Source organism: Crocodylus porosus, unplaced genomic scaffold, assembly GCF_001723895.1.
Source record: "Crocodylus porosus isolate Cpor-Errol unplaced genomic scaffold, CroPor_comp1, whole genome shotgun sequence".
Lineage (NCBI taxonomy): Eukaryota > Metazoa > Chordata > Crocodylia > Crocodylidae > Crocodylus > Crocodylus porosus.
In genome coordinates this window covers 10,161,825-10,178,056 of record NW_017728925.1, presented here as the reverse complement: position 1 = coordinate 10,178,056, position 16,232 = coordinate 10,161,825, and the positions used below count along the sequence as shown (strand labels likewise).

The window sequence follows — 16,232 nt, the reverse complement described above, 5'->3', positions numbered from 1 at the left end:
AGTTCATGAGAATAGAAAGGGCACAACCTGGCAGGAGCACTGGCTGTTCTTCAAAGGGTTATATTCTCAAGGTAAAGGCTTAAGGCAACATCTACACTATTTTACAACCCTACAACAGGCTTCCTTGCTGCTAACAATGTGCCACTATCACAAGACGACTCAGTCAAGAATGAAGCCAAAGAGTCATCTTAGTCATTTAAAATATTAATACAAACCACAGGTTAGAGAACTACTCTTTGCCATGGGCTTTGTCTAACTTCCTTTGAAGGAGATGGGAGTTGAACGGCAGTCTCATGAGCTGCCACATTTTAAAATTACAATAAATAAGTTTTACATGAAGCCTAGGACAAAAATTACATGTGGCACCAACTCCTAACCTGTTACTTGCTGCATCCAGGTAGTGGGTCTTACCTGTGGAATCGCTGAACTTCATGGGCACTGCCCAGCAGCTGGCTTCGCTCTTCTGCTAGTTGCTGCAGAGATCTCCAGCGCTCATTCAGCTCCTATAGGGGCAACAGAAACCCCAACATTACACTTGGTTGTTTTATTTATTACTTGTTTACAAAGAAAAATCTCCCCCGTCCAGCTACCAAGCTAACTGGCATGACTTTGTGACAGATATGGCAAGCACAATAAAGGGCTCTAAAGAAAACAGTCCCTCTATACAGCTATTCTTCAACAAGGCAAAACCCAAGTTGCAACAATGGTTCTCCAACTGTTCTGTTCTGCAGACTTTTGTAGAAACAGTGGCTTGTGCTTCCAGCCATGCTTTATAGCACTCCCTCTCCCCTTAGAGCCCTGGAGGTTTTATCCTATGGACATGATGGCAAGGCCTGGGGAACACTGGCAGTCCATGGACAAGGGTTATAATACCACTGGTTTAAGAAGAGTTTAGTAGACTTTTGGAAGTCTTGCTAAAATAGCTACAATTCAAGATATACAAGCCACTGCTTGGAGAATGACGGGAGTTAGGAAAAGAGCCAAGAGAAAGACTACAGCGATCTTCAAACGTGGCTGAAGCCTGTTAATCGCAAGCTGTCCATGTGCATAACGTAAGGATCCTATTTTGCTGCTTTGATTACAGAAGCAAGCATTGATTCAAGGATCCTACATAGGTAACAGCAAACTATTAGTATTTCTCCTGGGGTTAAAAAACAAAACAAAAACAACACTCTTTCTTTAGAGCACATAGTTAAATAAGATACCAGTGTATAGGTGAAATGTTATAAGCAAAGGTCCACGTTTTCCATTTGCCATAGAAAAACAAACAAACCAAAAAACAGATTTTCTCCTTTTCAGGAGAAAAACCATGGGAAATGGTAAGTTTGCCTTTGCAGGCTAGCAGAGTTCCAGTCTGCAAGACGCTGAGGGGAGCAAAAGGAGGGCAATCCGACAGAAGGTGCCACGTGCACGTGCACACATACATGTGCACATGGCAGCCAGGCAGTGTGGAGAGCAGCTCCCTACAGGTAAGTGGGTTAGAATCGAGGCCCACATAGGGAGGGAGGGAGGGAGGGAGTTGAAGAGGGCTAGGGATGGGGCTGGCTAACGTGTAGTCAGAAGATTAAGGGCAATGGAATATGAAGATACAAAGTGGCACACAGATGTAAGTGATAAAAGAAAGCTATTACTTTTCATTGGATTTGAACAGCAGTTGTCCTACCTTGATGGAATTAAAGGTTGCCACTGTGTGTACCATCAGACGGGCAGACTGCACGAAGAAGAGGCAGAAATAAAAAGGTACAAGTTTAATTCATTTACTGACAAATTGGCACCATAGCACACTAGCAGAACTCCTTACACACACCAACAATTGAGCTTTGGTCAAACAGGATTTTACAAAATGAAAAGTGATTGTAATATGCCTATGATTTTATAATCCTCAGTTTCTTCAGAAGTGTCCAACATGGACAACTGGCTTTCTGCATTTCAAAACAGAAGTGAATGCTAGAAATTAATCAGTTGTAACAGCTTAAAGGCTAAAGAAGTGCATGTATGTTATTATTATGTACAAGATATTTATTTAAAAAAAAAAAAAAAATCATTTAAAAAAAAATCGGGGATGACATTTTCAACAGATTTAACTGTTTAGCAAAATCATCCTAACCTGTAATTAATATGTTGTTCAAAACTTAAAATGGTATTTGAGACTACCGCAAAAGAAAACAAACAAACAAAAAACAAAACAAAACAAAATACACCCCCCACCCAGCAGGTTACCCCAGGTGGGTACAGGAGGCTGGGGCTAGCACTGGGCTAGCTGCAGAAGCCTTACCTGGGGACCTCCTGGGGCTGCAGCTACAGTGATCCTCTGCTTGGAGCCTGGCTGGCAGCCAGAGCATGGCTCTGGCCTGTCAGACTCTAGTTTTGGGCAGCATGTGCTGCCCCCACATGCACTGCCCTGCATTTTTTTTTTTTGTATGCGCACACAGGTTTTTTTGACCCTGGGATCCCCTGGAGTCAATCCCATCCTGCTCAGAGAACAGCTGAATGTGCAGTATGTGCCACATACCACACAGCTATGCTCGTCTGGATGTGGACAGCATTTCTTCAATTGAAGATTATATATAGGTCTTACGGGAAAAGCTTCATTTTCTGCAAGCAACATTGCCACAGTGGAGTATATTTAGAAGTGTAATCTATATCCATTCCTCCTCAAAGACTTAGCAACTTCTACACATGCAGTTAAAACAAATTAGAGGGAGGAAGATAAAACATAGGCATGGGGCCTTACAGAAGTCAGTACTGGACTGGGGTAACATTACTTATAAATATTCAAAAAGTATTTCAGGACTCCCAGGGAGACCTATTTGACCAGGACAGAAAGAAAATTCGCTCCTCTTGTGCAGAATGGGCTGCAGTGATAACACAAGATGACTATTCTGCATGTATTTCCATTTGTAAAAACACACTAGTTGAAGGGGCCACCAAATAAACAAGCCCTACCTTCCAAGGTGAAGCAGTCTTAGAATCAGTTTCATCCTATTAAAAAGAAAAAAAAAAAAGGAAACTTTAAACATAAGAAAACAAAAAGACGGGAGTTAGCCCAAACCTGACTAAATCAGAAACAAACAGGATACACGAATTAAACCCTAAAGATATTTGAATGCATACATTTTTGATTCTTTCAAAAAATAAAATAAAAATTATCCTGCACAGAGAAGGCTGGCAACCAGAGGTGCAAACAAGATGAATGGATGAGAGACCCCCTCTTCAAATACATTCAGGAAGACCAAGGGAATTTTTAAAAATAACTCTTGATAACGATGTTCAAGGGACATGTGGGAAACAAACTGTACTCCCAAGGGGGCCTCAACCTTAACATCTTGTATGTCCTCTGATCCTCTTTTTAAGACAACATGTAAATGTCATGTCAGTGCTTACCCTGGGCATCATGCCATAGACTTCCTGCAAGGGAAAAAGGAAATAGCTGTTACTTTGCAAGACACTCGAGAGAAATTGTAGAAAGATTGATTATTTTTGTGGAAAGGTGATGGAATGGACAAAATATTCTCCTACATGTTGACCTTCAGTATGTTACCAGCCAAAGAATGTTCTCAAAGACAATGGGCAGCATTGAATAGCAGGATTTATTGCTGCACACACCTCCAGGAACACATTACCTCCAGGGATTTATAAAGGAATGAGTTTGCTTAGCGTTCCTTCCTGTTATGGTTGATTGGGCAGAATTGTTAGCACAAACCAAGAGCTTTGAAAAGCTAATACCACCTGGCATTTATATAACAGTTTAAATTTTGAAAGCTCGCGCACAAACAATGAAACAAATGAAACCAATAAACCAGTGTTAACCCTTGGCCCTCTAAGGTATCCAAGCATTATCCCCACTTAATTGATAAAAAACTGGAAAGATTAAGTAGAAAGCAACAATGCAAATCAAAAAGAATTCAAGCAGTTATTTAGGATTCCAACCATTAAAAAACTCCTAAGCAGTGGTCTAGAAACATGCTACTGCACTACATAAAATTGAATGATTGTTAAGCTAACCCATTCTCCAGAGAAGATATTAAGAGGCTCTAGTTAGACTACTAACAATCTTGGAAACAGTAAGCAGCTAATATTTAGCAATAAATCTGTGGCTGCAGAAGAGGAAGAGAGATAGAAAACCTGGAGAAGAAAAGGCAATTCCACTTGTCCTTGCTACAACCTGGCAGTAGCCCAAGTCAGAAACAAGCACGAACCTGCTGCTGTACTGCCTGTACTTCTTCTGCTATCAGCCCTTCTGATTCCAGGTCATTTGCAACTTTGTTGATATCCTTTAGGCGCGATTCATTGGCTTTCAGATCCTGCACAAGACAGCAAAACACCATAGATTGAACTTGCAGATAAACAAAACAAAAGGAGGCAGCTGCAACAGAGCTACCCAAATTGCCAACAGCAGGAATTCAGCTCTCCTGACCTTTCCAGTTTATGCAATGTAGACATAGGGATGCATCTTTTTTCCAAGAAATCCCAAGTATCAGCATCAATGTATTAAAGAAATGGGTTTCAAGATTTTTCCGTGCACAAATCAAGCTGATGAATTGCCTAACAATGTTATAACCTATAAATCTATTAACTACATGTCTACATCACCAATCTCAGTGACACACAACCTCTGGTCTGCGAGACTGTGTTATCTGGCCCACGCGTCTAATGACATGGGTCTGTGTGCTAGACTACACTGGTGTACAGGGTCACTGTGGTCAGATCTCGTGCATGGGGCCAGACTGGGCTGGCACAGAGTTGTTCCGGTGCTGGATCCAGTCCATGGGGCTGGGTTGGCACACTGGACTGCACCCACAGACCAACCCTGTTTGGCAACCCCATGCTGGATCAGGCATACAGAACAACCCACTTGTGTGATCTGCCCAGTTGGGCTGAAAGATTGAGCACCACTGACCAAAATGATCAAGATCAAAAGCTATTAGCTGTAGTGCTGGATAAATTCATCAAAAGAATGACTGAAGTGGTAATTTTAGGAGTTTATTACTTCAGGCACAATAAGAGGATGGCACCAGTCTATTAACAAAAAGGAAAAGTGCTACGTATTTCAAAAGGTAACTTCTTCCAAGTTCACCCATCAAGCTATTATAGAAACACACTGTGGTATTTGGCATTATTTCCACAGCTGCAATATTAGGTTGGACAAGGTTATTTGTTAATTAACATACAAGTTGTAAACACAATATGCAGCCTAGAAAGCCACCAAATCACCAGCTGCTCCAATTTGCAAGCTCAGAACTCCTCGTAATGAGCTTCCCCAAGAAGCATTTTTATAAGTCTCGTGCAAGCAGAAACTCAAGCCGATGCCACACTGGCATCCCAAAAATGGCTGAAGGAAAAAAAAAAAGTCACATGCTAATAATCTCTTCAGATTAGAGAACATTAGTATTTCATATCTCATACACCACCATGCACATCAGATCATTTTAAAAAATATTCTGCCCTTAAGCTACAAAGAATAGGACATTTCACATACAGAATGCCCAGCACTGAGGAAGATGCCCATGAGGTAGTGGTAAAGGGCTGCACCTACAAATAAGCGTATGGGACACTACTCGAGACACAGGATATAAAGAGGGATCTCTCTCCGGTGCACCGTTACATAAAGCAAAACACAGGAGGGAAGGAGAGAAAGAGGGGGTCTATGTGGATCTGTGCTCTGGCAGCACTAAAAGAAATTATACCAAGTGCTTTGTTTGCTTCACATGCTTCTGTTTTGTCTGAACTATACCAAAATAAGGAGCTGTCACATGGCTACCCAGTCAGGGAACTGAGCGTAGGGACAGAAGGGAAGTAGGCTTACTATGCAACTTACGGACCACGACTACTTACCTTCTGGAAGTCATCAAATTTCTTCTGCAGTACCTCCACCTGCTCTAAATCAGCTCCCACCTCCTCATTGGTGAGTGCAGCCTCCTTCTCATTGATCCACTGCTGCAGCTCATTAGCCTCCCGGAAAAGCATGAACTTTTTGCAGCTTTTTTCCAGCATGTCTTTGCGCTTCTCCCCCAGCTCAAGCAAAGAGTGGTATCTGGGACAAGCAGAGAAAGGCAGGGAGCTATGATATCTCACTTACACCAGGGCCCGTGACACGTACAGGCATCTGAATGGAAGGCAGTACTGCCAGAGATGGGATTATCCCCACACCAAGATACCAAATTGCCTATTATTGCACAGGATGATCTGTATGTGATCATGTAAATGTAAACCTTCAGAATATATACTAGTACATTAGAAGGTCATCCCTGTATAAAGGCTTTTTCTGGTGAGCAGAAGCAAAAAATCAAATGACAGCTGATAATAACAAGTGCTGGTAAGCAGTAACAGCATGGCAATGCAGGGTTGGCTGCATACAGCATAGGGCACGTATGGGAAAGAACTTACTTTATGATATACTCTGCCTGCAACTATATCAAACAGGTGGACAAAATAAGCTGTGTACAACACTGAAATATCATCCTCCAATACTTCAATTTTCCATGCCTCACCTGAAACTACTGAGCTGTCTGATGCATTGTCATTTGTGTTCATTACTTATATAGGAGACTGTGAATGCCTTTTGGGGAAGAGAAACATGACAACCATTTCAAATCAGCTGTGTTAAAGGCCTTCTTGGAGGAGTTACCCTTAATAGTCACTCTGTCGTTCTGTTTCAAATCATCTGGTGATGGGGTAAATTCCATTCACACCTCGGTTACTCACATTTTCTCAATTGATTTCAGGCCTGGACATATAGTACAGGGTCATCCATGGGTAATACTCATCTTCAAGCCATGTACAGTGGGAAGGGGTCCATTCTGATTTATTACATTAGCTGTTGTTAATACCATAAGTTTTCACTGAGAGACTTGCAGGCCCACACAAGAGAACTGCAGAGCCTTGTAGTGGTTTCATTTTGCTCTCTGGGGGACCCCTGGGTGGCTAATGAAGGATTACTTTCCAACATGGTAGGACCTTGAGGATATCACTTAGTCATACCTCTCAATGCCAGGAAAGATTTCTGAAGGAAAGCTAGCTAGCTGCTTCATGCTACAGCATGTGTATATAACATGGCTACTCAGCTGTCTGTTTGCTTCACAAAGCCTTAATTTCATCATCCTGGCACTGAATACAAGACTGGAAGCTGGATGGAAGTGAGCTAGCTGAGGCTCAGCCCAAGTGAAACTCATAAAGAATGCTGTTGCTAGTCTTTTGAATGGGATGGGTTGTCAGAAGCAGGTAACACTTGAGCTTCATACCCAGTACACAGACTAAAGGTTACATCAGTGTACAATTTCAGGTACTACATAAACATAACAGAGACATTAAATTGTATGAGACTCAGTTTGCTTAGAAGCTGGCTTTCCCTCAATTTTGGGGAAGTGATTTCAACATTTTTGTTTTGGGATTCAACACTAAACTCCAGAAAGGCAACAGAGCACTCTCAAGCCAGGGTGCTTACCCATGGAATTTGCTGTTTCTAGCAATTTATCAGAGCTCAGTGCAATGCACGTTTATTCCAGCAGGTTCTTAACAGAATCTTCTAAAGTTAATGTTATGAAAGTGAAAGACAACTGCATCCATGTAATGTAATTTTTATGCAACACTGGTGCTTGATCACCACATGGGTAGTAGGATTATTTCAACTGCATCTACCTCTAAAGCATTCATATGCAACCTATTGTATTCAAGTAGCAGTGCGCTGATACATCGGTCCGATATCAGATTGGCACCAATACAGTATAAAGAAAATTTGCTTGATATGCCTCCTTAAGTGTCAGCTATTGGTACCGGCCCCCAAAAATCTCCATCAGTGCAGCCCTATATTAAAGTATCCACTGTCTAAAGGTGACGAGCTGATGCCTTGTTCAGTAAGCAAGTTCACTATGGTGGAAAGTAACTGCACCTTCAGTTTAGCGAGGCAAAAGGCCAATGAGATAAGCAGCTGGCTGGCTGAAAGAACACATGAGCCAAATACCTGACTGCCTTTCTAAATTAAGACTATTCCACATAGCACAAAATGCTTCCAAAGTGCTTCTGGAGTAACTCTCCCAAGGGAGAAAAGAAACAAAGGGAGAACGAACAGGTGACAGCATGGAGACAGCATGGTTTAGAGACAGCTAGTCCTACTCACAGTTCTTCGACCTGTTTCATACGTAGAGATACACTGCCGACTTCCTTAGTTATAAGAGTCCTGCACAGACAGAGGGAGCACAGCAAAAGCATGCAAAAATTAGTTAGATTAACAAAAATTATGAAAGCAGCAGCTCCATCCATGGGTAATCTGTGGTGGGAGATGATAGTTAAGAGTGCACATTTAAATGAAGAAAAATTAGGTATCATTCAAAAGAAAAAAAAAAAAAAAAAAAAAAAATCAGATCAGGAATGCAAATTGTGTAAGGAAACCATCAGCAGTACAGTTGAACTCTCACTATTGGGCCACCTCAATTCCTGAACCTGCCATTCAGTTTGGAAATAAAAGGCATCTCCCCTGCTCCAAAAGGAACACATCTTCGTTTCCAGCTCTCTGAAGCAGTGCACAAGCTTTTTTAGAGTTACCTAACAGACCATTCCTGGCACTTTAATGATATGGAAGGGTCTTAAATCCTTTCCTTCTTCTCATATGGTGTACGTTGTTTGGATAAACACACAAACAGGTTTTTATCTTACAGTTTACAAAGCCAGTAACTAGTGTGTCATTTAATAATTTGGTGACTCAAAACTTGAGTAGGTGGCAGGTTTTGTAAGAGTGAAAGCATAACTGTGAGAACAGCTGGGAGGGAATATAAAGCTTCCAGCTTTAGCCTAAGTACTTTGATAAGATGAGCCTGTAGCCCATACCTACTGCCTGCAGCACTGCCTCAAGGTAATCTAACACTACCACATGCTGTAGGAGGTGCAATAACCAAGCATTAGGCAGTTTTGTTCATTTGCACAGCAAATTAAAATGTCTTACAGGTAGGTTTAGCTCACACAGCAGTAAAGGGGACAGCCACATCTCTCAAAAGGGGGAAAAAAACTACAGCAAGCTAGAGCCAGATAGCCATGACCCCTAAGCAGTTCACTGCCTGAGGACAGACCTGTATAGGGAGGGTACTGTACTTCAGGTAACCAGATTTAAGGATGCATCTTAAATGGAATCACATGTTAAGCTACAGATTATAAATGAGTGATACTCAGGAGACAGTAGATGTAACAGCCACAAAACACAGAAAATATTCAGATAGTAGGTTTAGCTTAGATTTCATGATTTCTACAGTTAGAAAAATGGAAAATTAGAAGACGACCCTAGAATTAGAATGAAAAGGATAATAAATAGAATTCACTGAAGGAGCACCACTAGGAGCTCTAATTCACTACCACTTGCTAGTAAGGGGCATCTACCTAAACTTTTTTTAAAACAAAAAGGACAGAGGGGCACAGGCAAACCCAGGCAGGCCAGTGCCACGACTGCTTTAACATCTTGCCGGTTAGATCTTACTGGTTGTCAATTTGCTCCTGCCGCAACGCTATGCTGCCCTGCTCTTCCAGGAGATTCTCTCGGGAGGCAGACTGGGCAGGGTCTAGCTTTTTCACATAAGCAGCGGGTACAAAACCCTGACGGTCATTAACTTCCACCTTCCACCAGTCCTGAACAAAATGAAAAACAAAATCTTGGTTACAAGTTTATCCTGAAAGGAAACAGATACAGAACCAACCAAAAACTTCTGTAACTTCCTAGAACAGGGGTGGGCAATTATTTGGGTCTGCGGGCCACATGGGGAGTTTTGCTGAGCTGGCGTGGCCTGAGTCAGCACTCCCCGGCTCACGCAACAACTCAGCAAAATTCCCCATGTGGGATGGGGCCGTGCACAGGCAGGAAGCAGTGTTTGGGAACAGGACAGGCAAGGCCAGGATCATGGGCCAGGGTCATAGGATGGTAAACAGTATGGAGTGGGGTCCAGGGCAGAGCCACGATCCACTGCCTGAATGCCCCTGTGATGCGCATGGGTTCCACAGCCATGGGCATGCAGAGAGTGGATTGGGGCTCTGCCCTGGCCCCATGCTGTCCAGATGCACCTCCCAGCTGGTCTCCATGAAGACCCCAGGATTGCAGAGTGTTAACAGCTTGGGACTGGGACACAGCCACGATGTGCCTCAGCCCCAGCCCTGGCCCTATGCTCATGGTCCTGTGATCCTGGAGTCTCCATGGAAATCAGCCAGGAGCTATGCAGGCAGGCAGGGAGCTACATTCAAGGCCTGGAGTCAGGGCTGAGCTGCACTCTGCTCCCTGAATGACCCTGCCTGTAGAACCTGCACATGTTGCAGGGGTGTGTGGGCAGTAGATGGTGGCTCTGCCCCAGACCCCAGCCCTGCACTATCACTACTCCAAGATCTTGGGGTCTCTCTGGCCCCACCCACTCATCTCATTCCTGGATGCTGTGCCCTGCTGGCCCAAAAGTTCCTGTCCCTGGTGGTGGGTGCCCAGGCAGCAGAGCTGTGTTTGGCAGTGGCAGCTGGGAAATGGGAGTCCAGGTGCCGCACTGCCCCAGCCCCACTGTGCACCCAGGGGCTGCAGAGCCAGCTGCACATGCCATGCCCCACGTTGTTCCTTGCACCTGAGCCAGGCAAAATCCCTCTGCAGGCTGGATCCAGCCCACAGACCATATTTTGTCCACCTCAGCCTAGAAGATACTATTAGCACACAACAAGTGTCAACAGCAGCACAGAGGTTTTTTGCACAGACCCTTTGGATATTCGACTGCATTTGATCTTAATGCCAAATATTTGCAGCAGCACAGAAACCTATTTTACATATTCTCTCCTCCACCTGTTAAGGAAGGACCGGAAGTACTGTGGACAGCAGATCTCTTCTCTCAATCCTGAGCTCTTATGTTCAATTACTGACTAAGGGTGATGGGGTATAAGGTGAGTGTTGTCTTTCACTCTTAGGAGGATGCTAGGGACAGAGGGAAAACAAAAACAATAATGGAATTACTGGGAATTCAGAAGGAAAGGAGGAATGGAAGCAAAGCATAAGTACATCAGCATCCAACTCTAGTACCACAACACTGCTTAAGAAAAAACAAAAAAAAGCCCATTAGCCTATATAAGACTAAGACTACTAGGATTCTGAGCTTGCTGGGAGACAAAGGGCTTACCTTGTTAGTACTATTGAGCAGTGTCAGGATGTCTCCCTTTTTCATTGTGACCTCACGGGGACTCTTTTCTTGGTAATCATAGAGTGCCAGGACCAGCTCTTTGCCAGTTTCATCATCAGTAGGGGCAACTTGTTGCTACAATAAATTGGAGGGAGGAAAAAACAGGAAAAAAAAAGTTATCACCTTAAAAGATGCTGAATATTCAGCGTAACCAATGCAGCTGTTCTACAAATATCTCAAACTTTATTGTACCTATAATTCATAAAACGACGTTGGTTGGCAACTGATGAAAGTCTTCTGCTTGGCAACTGATGAAATCTAAGCGCTACAGTAAGTTTATTTAGGTCCAATCTAGACTCAAACTTTGAAATAGGGGCAGGGGCTAGAACAGTTTCATGTTGCAAAACTAATGTGTTTTTTTAATCTGTAAAGTATCTCCCCTGTGACAGACCGTTACAGGTAATAGCAGAACACAGGCTGCTACAGACTGCTAACTTAAACATGGGTCTGTAAAGCACAAACTGGTGTGAGTACCAGTTGACAGCAGTTACTAGGATCAGCATTCTCTTCTTACCCTGCAAGACTGAGCCTGCTCCCTCAGAGCCTGTATGCTACTGCCATATGCAGTGAGATCCGACATCAATGCCTCATGTTTTTTCAGAAGAGCCTGGAACCAAAACAGAAACACACACATGTTGGGGAACCATCTTACAGATACCATACTGCTATCAAATATTATATGGATTCTCTCTACACTAAATCAAGTTCTTAGCAATTCTCCTAAGTCCTTAATTTACACGTAGGACAGATATGGAACAAGTAGTATATAGGCAAGTTTGTTTGCTTTGCCCCACAAATGTTTTCTAATACCAACTAGGGGAGTTGCCCATTAGAAGCGAGATCAGTTCAGACTGTACAACCGGCAAGTACCTAGTTTCTACTGCTTCTATATAGCTAAGAAGGTGCCACATCAGGCATTAGATTAATACCACTGAAATAACTGTTAAATAGCAATCTTTCAATTAGTAACTTACTTGAAGGCCAGATTCATATGGAGGATATGCCTGAAATTCTGAATCCCACTATATACAACTGAGGTAATGAAACCTTCCACCTCCGCCACACTACATGAAATCCTGTAACTATGACAACCTTGTGTGTGGCTGGTTCAATATATTGACTACAACAAACACAACATATAATATTAATGGAGGCAGGGAACAAAAAAAGATAGCACTCTTTAAATTCTAAGCTCAGTTACTAGTTTGTGAGATAAGAAAGTCTCCTTCTCACTTGCCTAAGACCTGCAGAACAACTCACTGTTGTCATCAAGCGTACATCAGAATCCATCAGAGTTCCATGGGCAGAACTGATGTATGTGCCAGGAACACCGTACCTCAGCGGAGTCCTCGTCTTTTCCATAGTCTGTGCTGCCTACAATAGGTTCCTTCTCCCTCATCCATGACTCAGCTTCATTAGCATCAGCAAAGTACTGCTGTGCTTGCAAGGAGTCCTCCAAATCTTGTCGCCTCTGAGATGCCTTTGCTTTAAGTGATTCCCATTTCTGGTTCAGTTCATTCAATTTGATTTTCACATCCTCAGCAGCAAAGTGTCCTAAATAACAGGAGAGTAGGTTTTGAAACTAGCTATATAGATATGAAACTAAAAGGCTACTTTCATTTTTAATACCAGAGGAATTAAGATTTGCATAGACCTTTTTAGTTTACACAGTGGTTAGTCCAAATTATGTTTGCTGAAGGCGATGTCCTTGGCACTAATTGGAGGATATTCTCAGAGTGGGCTAGGAACATTTCAGCCACTGAAAAAAAGACAGCTTACTCCTAATCATTTCCTGTCTGTTTACAGCTATGATGGGAAAGAACAATTCTTTCTACAACTGGATTTCCTAAATTATGTAAAGATCATGATTCAGAAAACCATTCTGAATTCTGGAGCTAAGTACATAAGTTTAGCTCTCAAGTCAAAACTGCTCAGTAAGAGACACACAAATGCACTGGCAGCATGAGCTACAGATTTATTATTTCTACTGATTATTATTTAGCAAGGTGCCTAAGAGTAGAAGCCTTAAAAAACAAACAAACAGTACAAAATCAAACAGAGTCACATATTAGGAAATAAGATACCACTTATCCATTTGATGCGACAATTACTTTACATCAGTAGGTATGCAACTAAAAAAGCAGCAGAAACAAATCTGTCAACTAGAGAACACAAGTTCCTTCAGGACCCCACATATTATTTCTAAGTGAGCAAGAGCAGCCAGCCAAAAACTTTCCACTGTTTAATTCCACTGGCATCTACAATTCTACATATGCAAGCTAATGTAAGATGGTAGTAACAGTTACACTGTACAGGGCCAGAGAAGAATGCAAAGAATTTTGAACTTCTAAACTAGAAAGGATTAAAGTATTTAGACATACCTTCTTCCACCATCGCATTTCCTTTCTGGGTGACTGCTTTAATACGAGGTTCATGGCCTGCAATTTCTGCCTGCAAGGCCTGGTGTTTTTTTAGCAGATTCTGAACACCAATTAAATCTTTGCCTGAAAGAGGGAGAAGCATATATCAATGTATCTGTAAGAAAGTCACTAGGCAAAACAAAAGCTTCCAGCCAGAAACAGAGCAACTGATTTTTGCAAGACTGAGTAAGGAAGTAGGTCTGATTACAAACTAGATCCAGTGCAATAGAGACAGAGAGAGACACACACACAGACACTTTGCAGGTGAAGTCAGCAATGACTGCAGCATATATAATTCAAAGCAGTGTTGAGAATAAAATCTTATAACAGACATTTTAATGAGTCTTGCACAGTTTTGCAGGGAGACAGGTGAGCACAGGATAATGGAATTATCCAACCAAACTGGACACAAAAGCTCAGGAGATACCAACCTCGGTTTGTGGAAGCTGCAATAGGTTCCTTCTCTCTAATCCAGGTTTCTTCATCTTCAACGTCACGGAAAAGTTGCTGCAGACGAAGAGAGTCAGCAAGCTTCTGCTTGCGAGCTACCATGGGATCCTTCAGTGCTTCGTAGCGAGCCACCAAAGCTTCTTGTTTCTTCTTGATATTGTCAGCATCAAAGTGTCCAGCCTCCTGGAACTGGCGAGCTTGGATGGTAATGCCATCAATACGATCCTAAAATTTAATTCAGCAACAGCATTAGGTTAGGGTCTTCCAAGACATTTTAGACTTTGAATATGCCTGGTATGTATGAGGCCAGTCTGTTGTGCAACACTGAGGTTCGAGATCATCACTTGAATTGCTATAGTGCTTGAGAACATGAAAGTAAAATTGGACCAGAGATTAATTAGCTATTTTTTTCCACTGTCCAAGTTGAGAGAACTAAAGAAAGCAGAATAGTTAAGTGAAATTTTTTCATTAATACAGAGGAAGGACAGTTTTATGCTTTTTCCTAAGGCACTAGGATAAGAATTAGCGTGTGTGTGTCCAATTCTTGGCTTTTGCCACACTTCCTAGGCAACCTCGGGAAGTCACCAACTGTGCCTCAGTTCCCCATCTGTAAAATAAGAATAGCCTTCCTCTTTTTGTTTGCCTTGCATAAAATCTAGAAGCATTTTGGGCAGTTCTCTTTCCATATATCTTATGAGACTAATGTAGGTGTATAGGAGACCCCAATTTCTGCAAGAGGCAATGATTTTTTTTTTAAATTAATGATACACTAGTGTCAGTCAAATGATATTCAGAGCACAAGTTAAGTACATCTGTTTTTCAGACATACTATTTTTTAAGTCTGGAAATACACCCTCAAAGCAATACACAAGGAAAATTCTGAATTCCAGTAACAACTTTTTCAATGTGCCAACTATGTCCAAATCTAGTTGGGAGAGGAATTCAACAAGTTTAATAAAGTTAAAAGCAAGCCACTTCTAATATATTACTGGAATTTGGACTTCCTTGCTATGAGTTTTGGTGTTTTAAAGCGTCTTCAGCTTTAAAAAAGTCTTTCATTTTTACAATTAGTGTTTGTATTAAGTTAATGAAAAAGAGCGGTGAGAGGTATAGTCCCCTTATAAGAGCGGCACATCAATTTTAAAGGAGATATTCAGTAGCTAAAGTACAACGTGTATTTATAGGCTGGTATATGGATCTTGAAAGTATCTCTTCCCAGAGTAATGCTGTGTTGGCAGCAAGTCAAGGGTATCAACTTTTACTTTTCATTCCTTTCAACTTAGTCATTTAAAAAAAAAAAAAAGGATACTAAGCCTTTGTTCCCAGGGAAAGGTCTTGCTTATCAAACTTTAGTATAAACTCTCCCAGCTAATAGGTATACTACTCCTGACAACCACATATTTATAATCATTCTGGACCCCAAAAAGGTATTAGTAAACAGTGTCATTTTCAAGTACAATATCTAATAGTGTCAAATCTAGCTACCAAATGAACAGATCCTTATGGGAAGGTGGAAAGGAAGGCTCCGAGCATTCCCCATACCTGGTGAGCAGTGACATCTGCCTCCAGCAAAGCATGTTTCTTCTGAAGGTTTTGAACATTGGTAAGATCTTTTCCATAATCATCAGAAGCCAAATGTCCCTCCACCTCATACAACCATAGTTCAATATCTTCCACATTGCGGTTAAATTGCTGCTGCTGGTTGGCTTCTCTCAGCTTTATTCCTACAGGTTAGAAAGAGGGGAGAAAGAAAGATGGCTTATCTTCTATTTCACTTAAACTTGGTGCTTACTTATTGTTCTGAGGCGACATTTCCAGGAAACGTATCAAAAAAAGGAACAGTCCTTCTACATCCCCTTTATCCTCATCTCACAGGCTCACTACCATCATACCTTTGAGCTCAGTAGCCTCCAGGAGCTTTTTCCACAAGCTGATGACTTCATTCATGCGAGCTGCCACTTCATCTGACGCATAGTGTTTCACGTCAATCAACTTCTGGCCAGCTTTCTCCAAAGCATCAATGCGACTTTGATTTGCAGAAAGCTCTGCCTCAAAAGCTTGATGTTTCTGAACTTTTCCTTGCAGGTTTGATGGGTCCTACAGGTAAGAAAGGGAAAGAACATGTAGTCCAAATTAGACTTCTACAAAAAAACAGTTAGAACTATTACTCGGAAAGAGT

General features: G+C 42.0%; 1 protein-coding gene across 7 annotated transcripts in view; it reads right to left on the bottom strand.

Annotated features, from left to right (window-relative positions):
* Positions 1–16,232, bottom strand: part of SPTAN1 (spectrin alpha, non-erythrocytic 1) — a 60,654-nt gene that overhangs the window by 23,937 nt on the left and 20,485 nt on the right. For 4 of the 7 annotated variants that reach the window (XM_019540699.1, XM_019540701.1, XM_019540698.1 and 1 more), the window contains 15 exons: positions 15,946–16,150; positions 15,596–15,777; positions 14,035–14,278; positions 13,565–13,687; positions 12,520–12,737; positions 11,698–11,790; positions 11,124–11,258; positions 9,464–9,612; positions 8,117–8,176; positions 5,836–6,034; positions 4,200–4,304; positions 3,385–3,408; positions 2,947–2,982; positions 1,664–1,711; positions 412–503 (listed from right to left, as the gene is read on the bottom strand). In XM_019540699.1, the coding sequence (XP_019396244.1) occupies positions 412–503; positions 1,664–1,711; positions 2,947–2,982; positions 3,385–3,408; positions 4,200–4,304; positions 5,836–6,034; positions 8,117–8,176; positions 9,464–9,612; positions 11,124–11,258; positions 11,698–11,790; positions 12,520–12,737; positions 13,565–13,687; positions 14,035–14,278; positions 15,596–15,777; positions 15,946–16,150 (1,913 nt within the window). The remainder of the gene's footprint in view (positions 1–411; positions 504–1,663; positions 1,712–2,946; positions 2,983–3,384; positions 3,409–4,199; positions 4,305–5,835; positions 6,035–8,116; positions 8,177–9,463; positions 9,613–11,123; positions 11,259–11,697; positions 11,791–12,519; positions 12,738–13,564; positions 13,688–14,034; positions 14,279–15,595; positions 15,778–15,945; positions 16,151–16,232) is intronic. The other 3 variants (XM_019540700.1, XM_019540703.1, XM_019540704.1) reach the window with 1 other exon arrangement.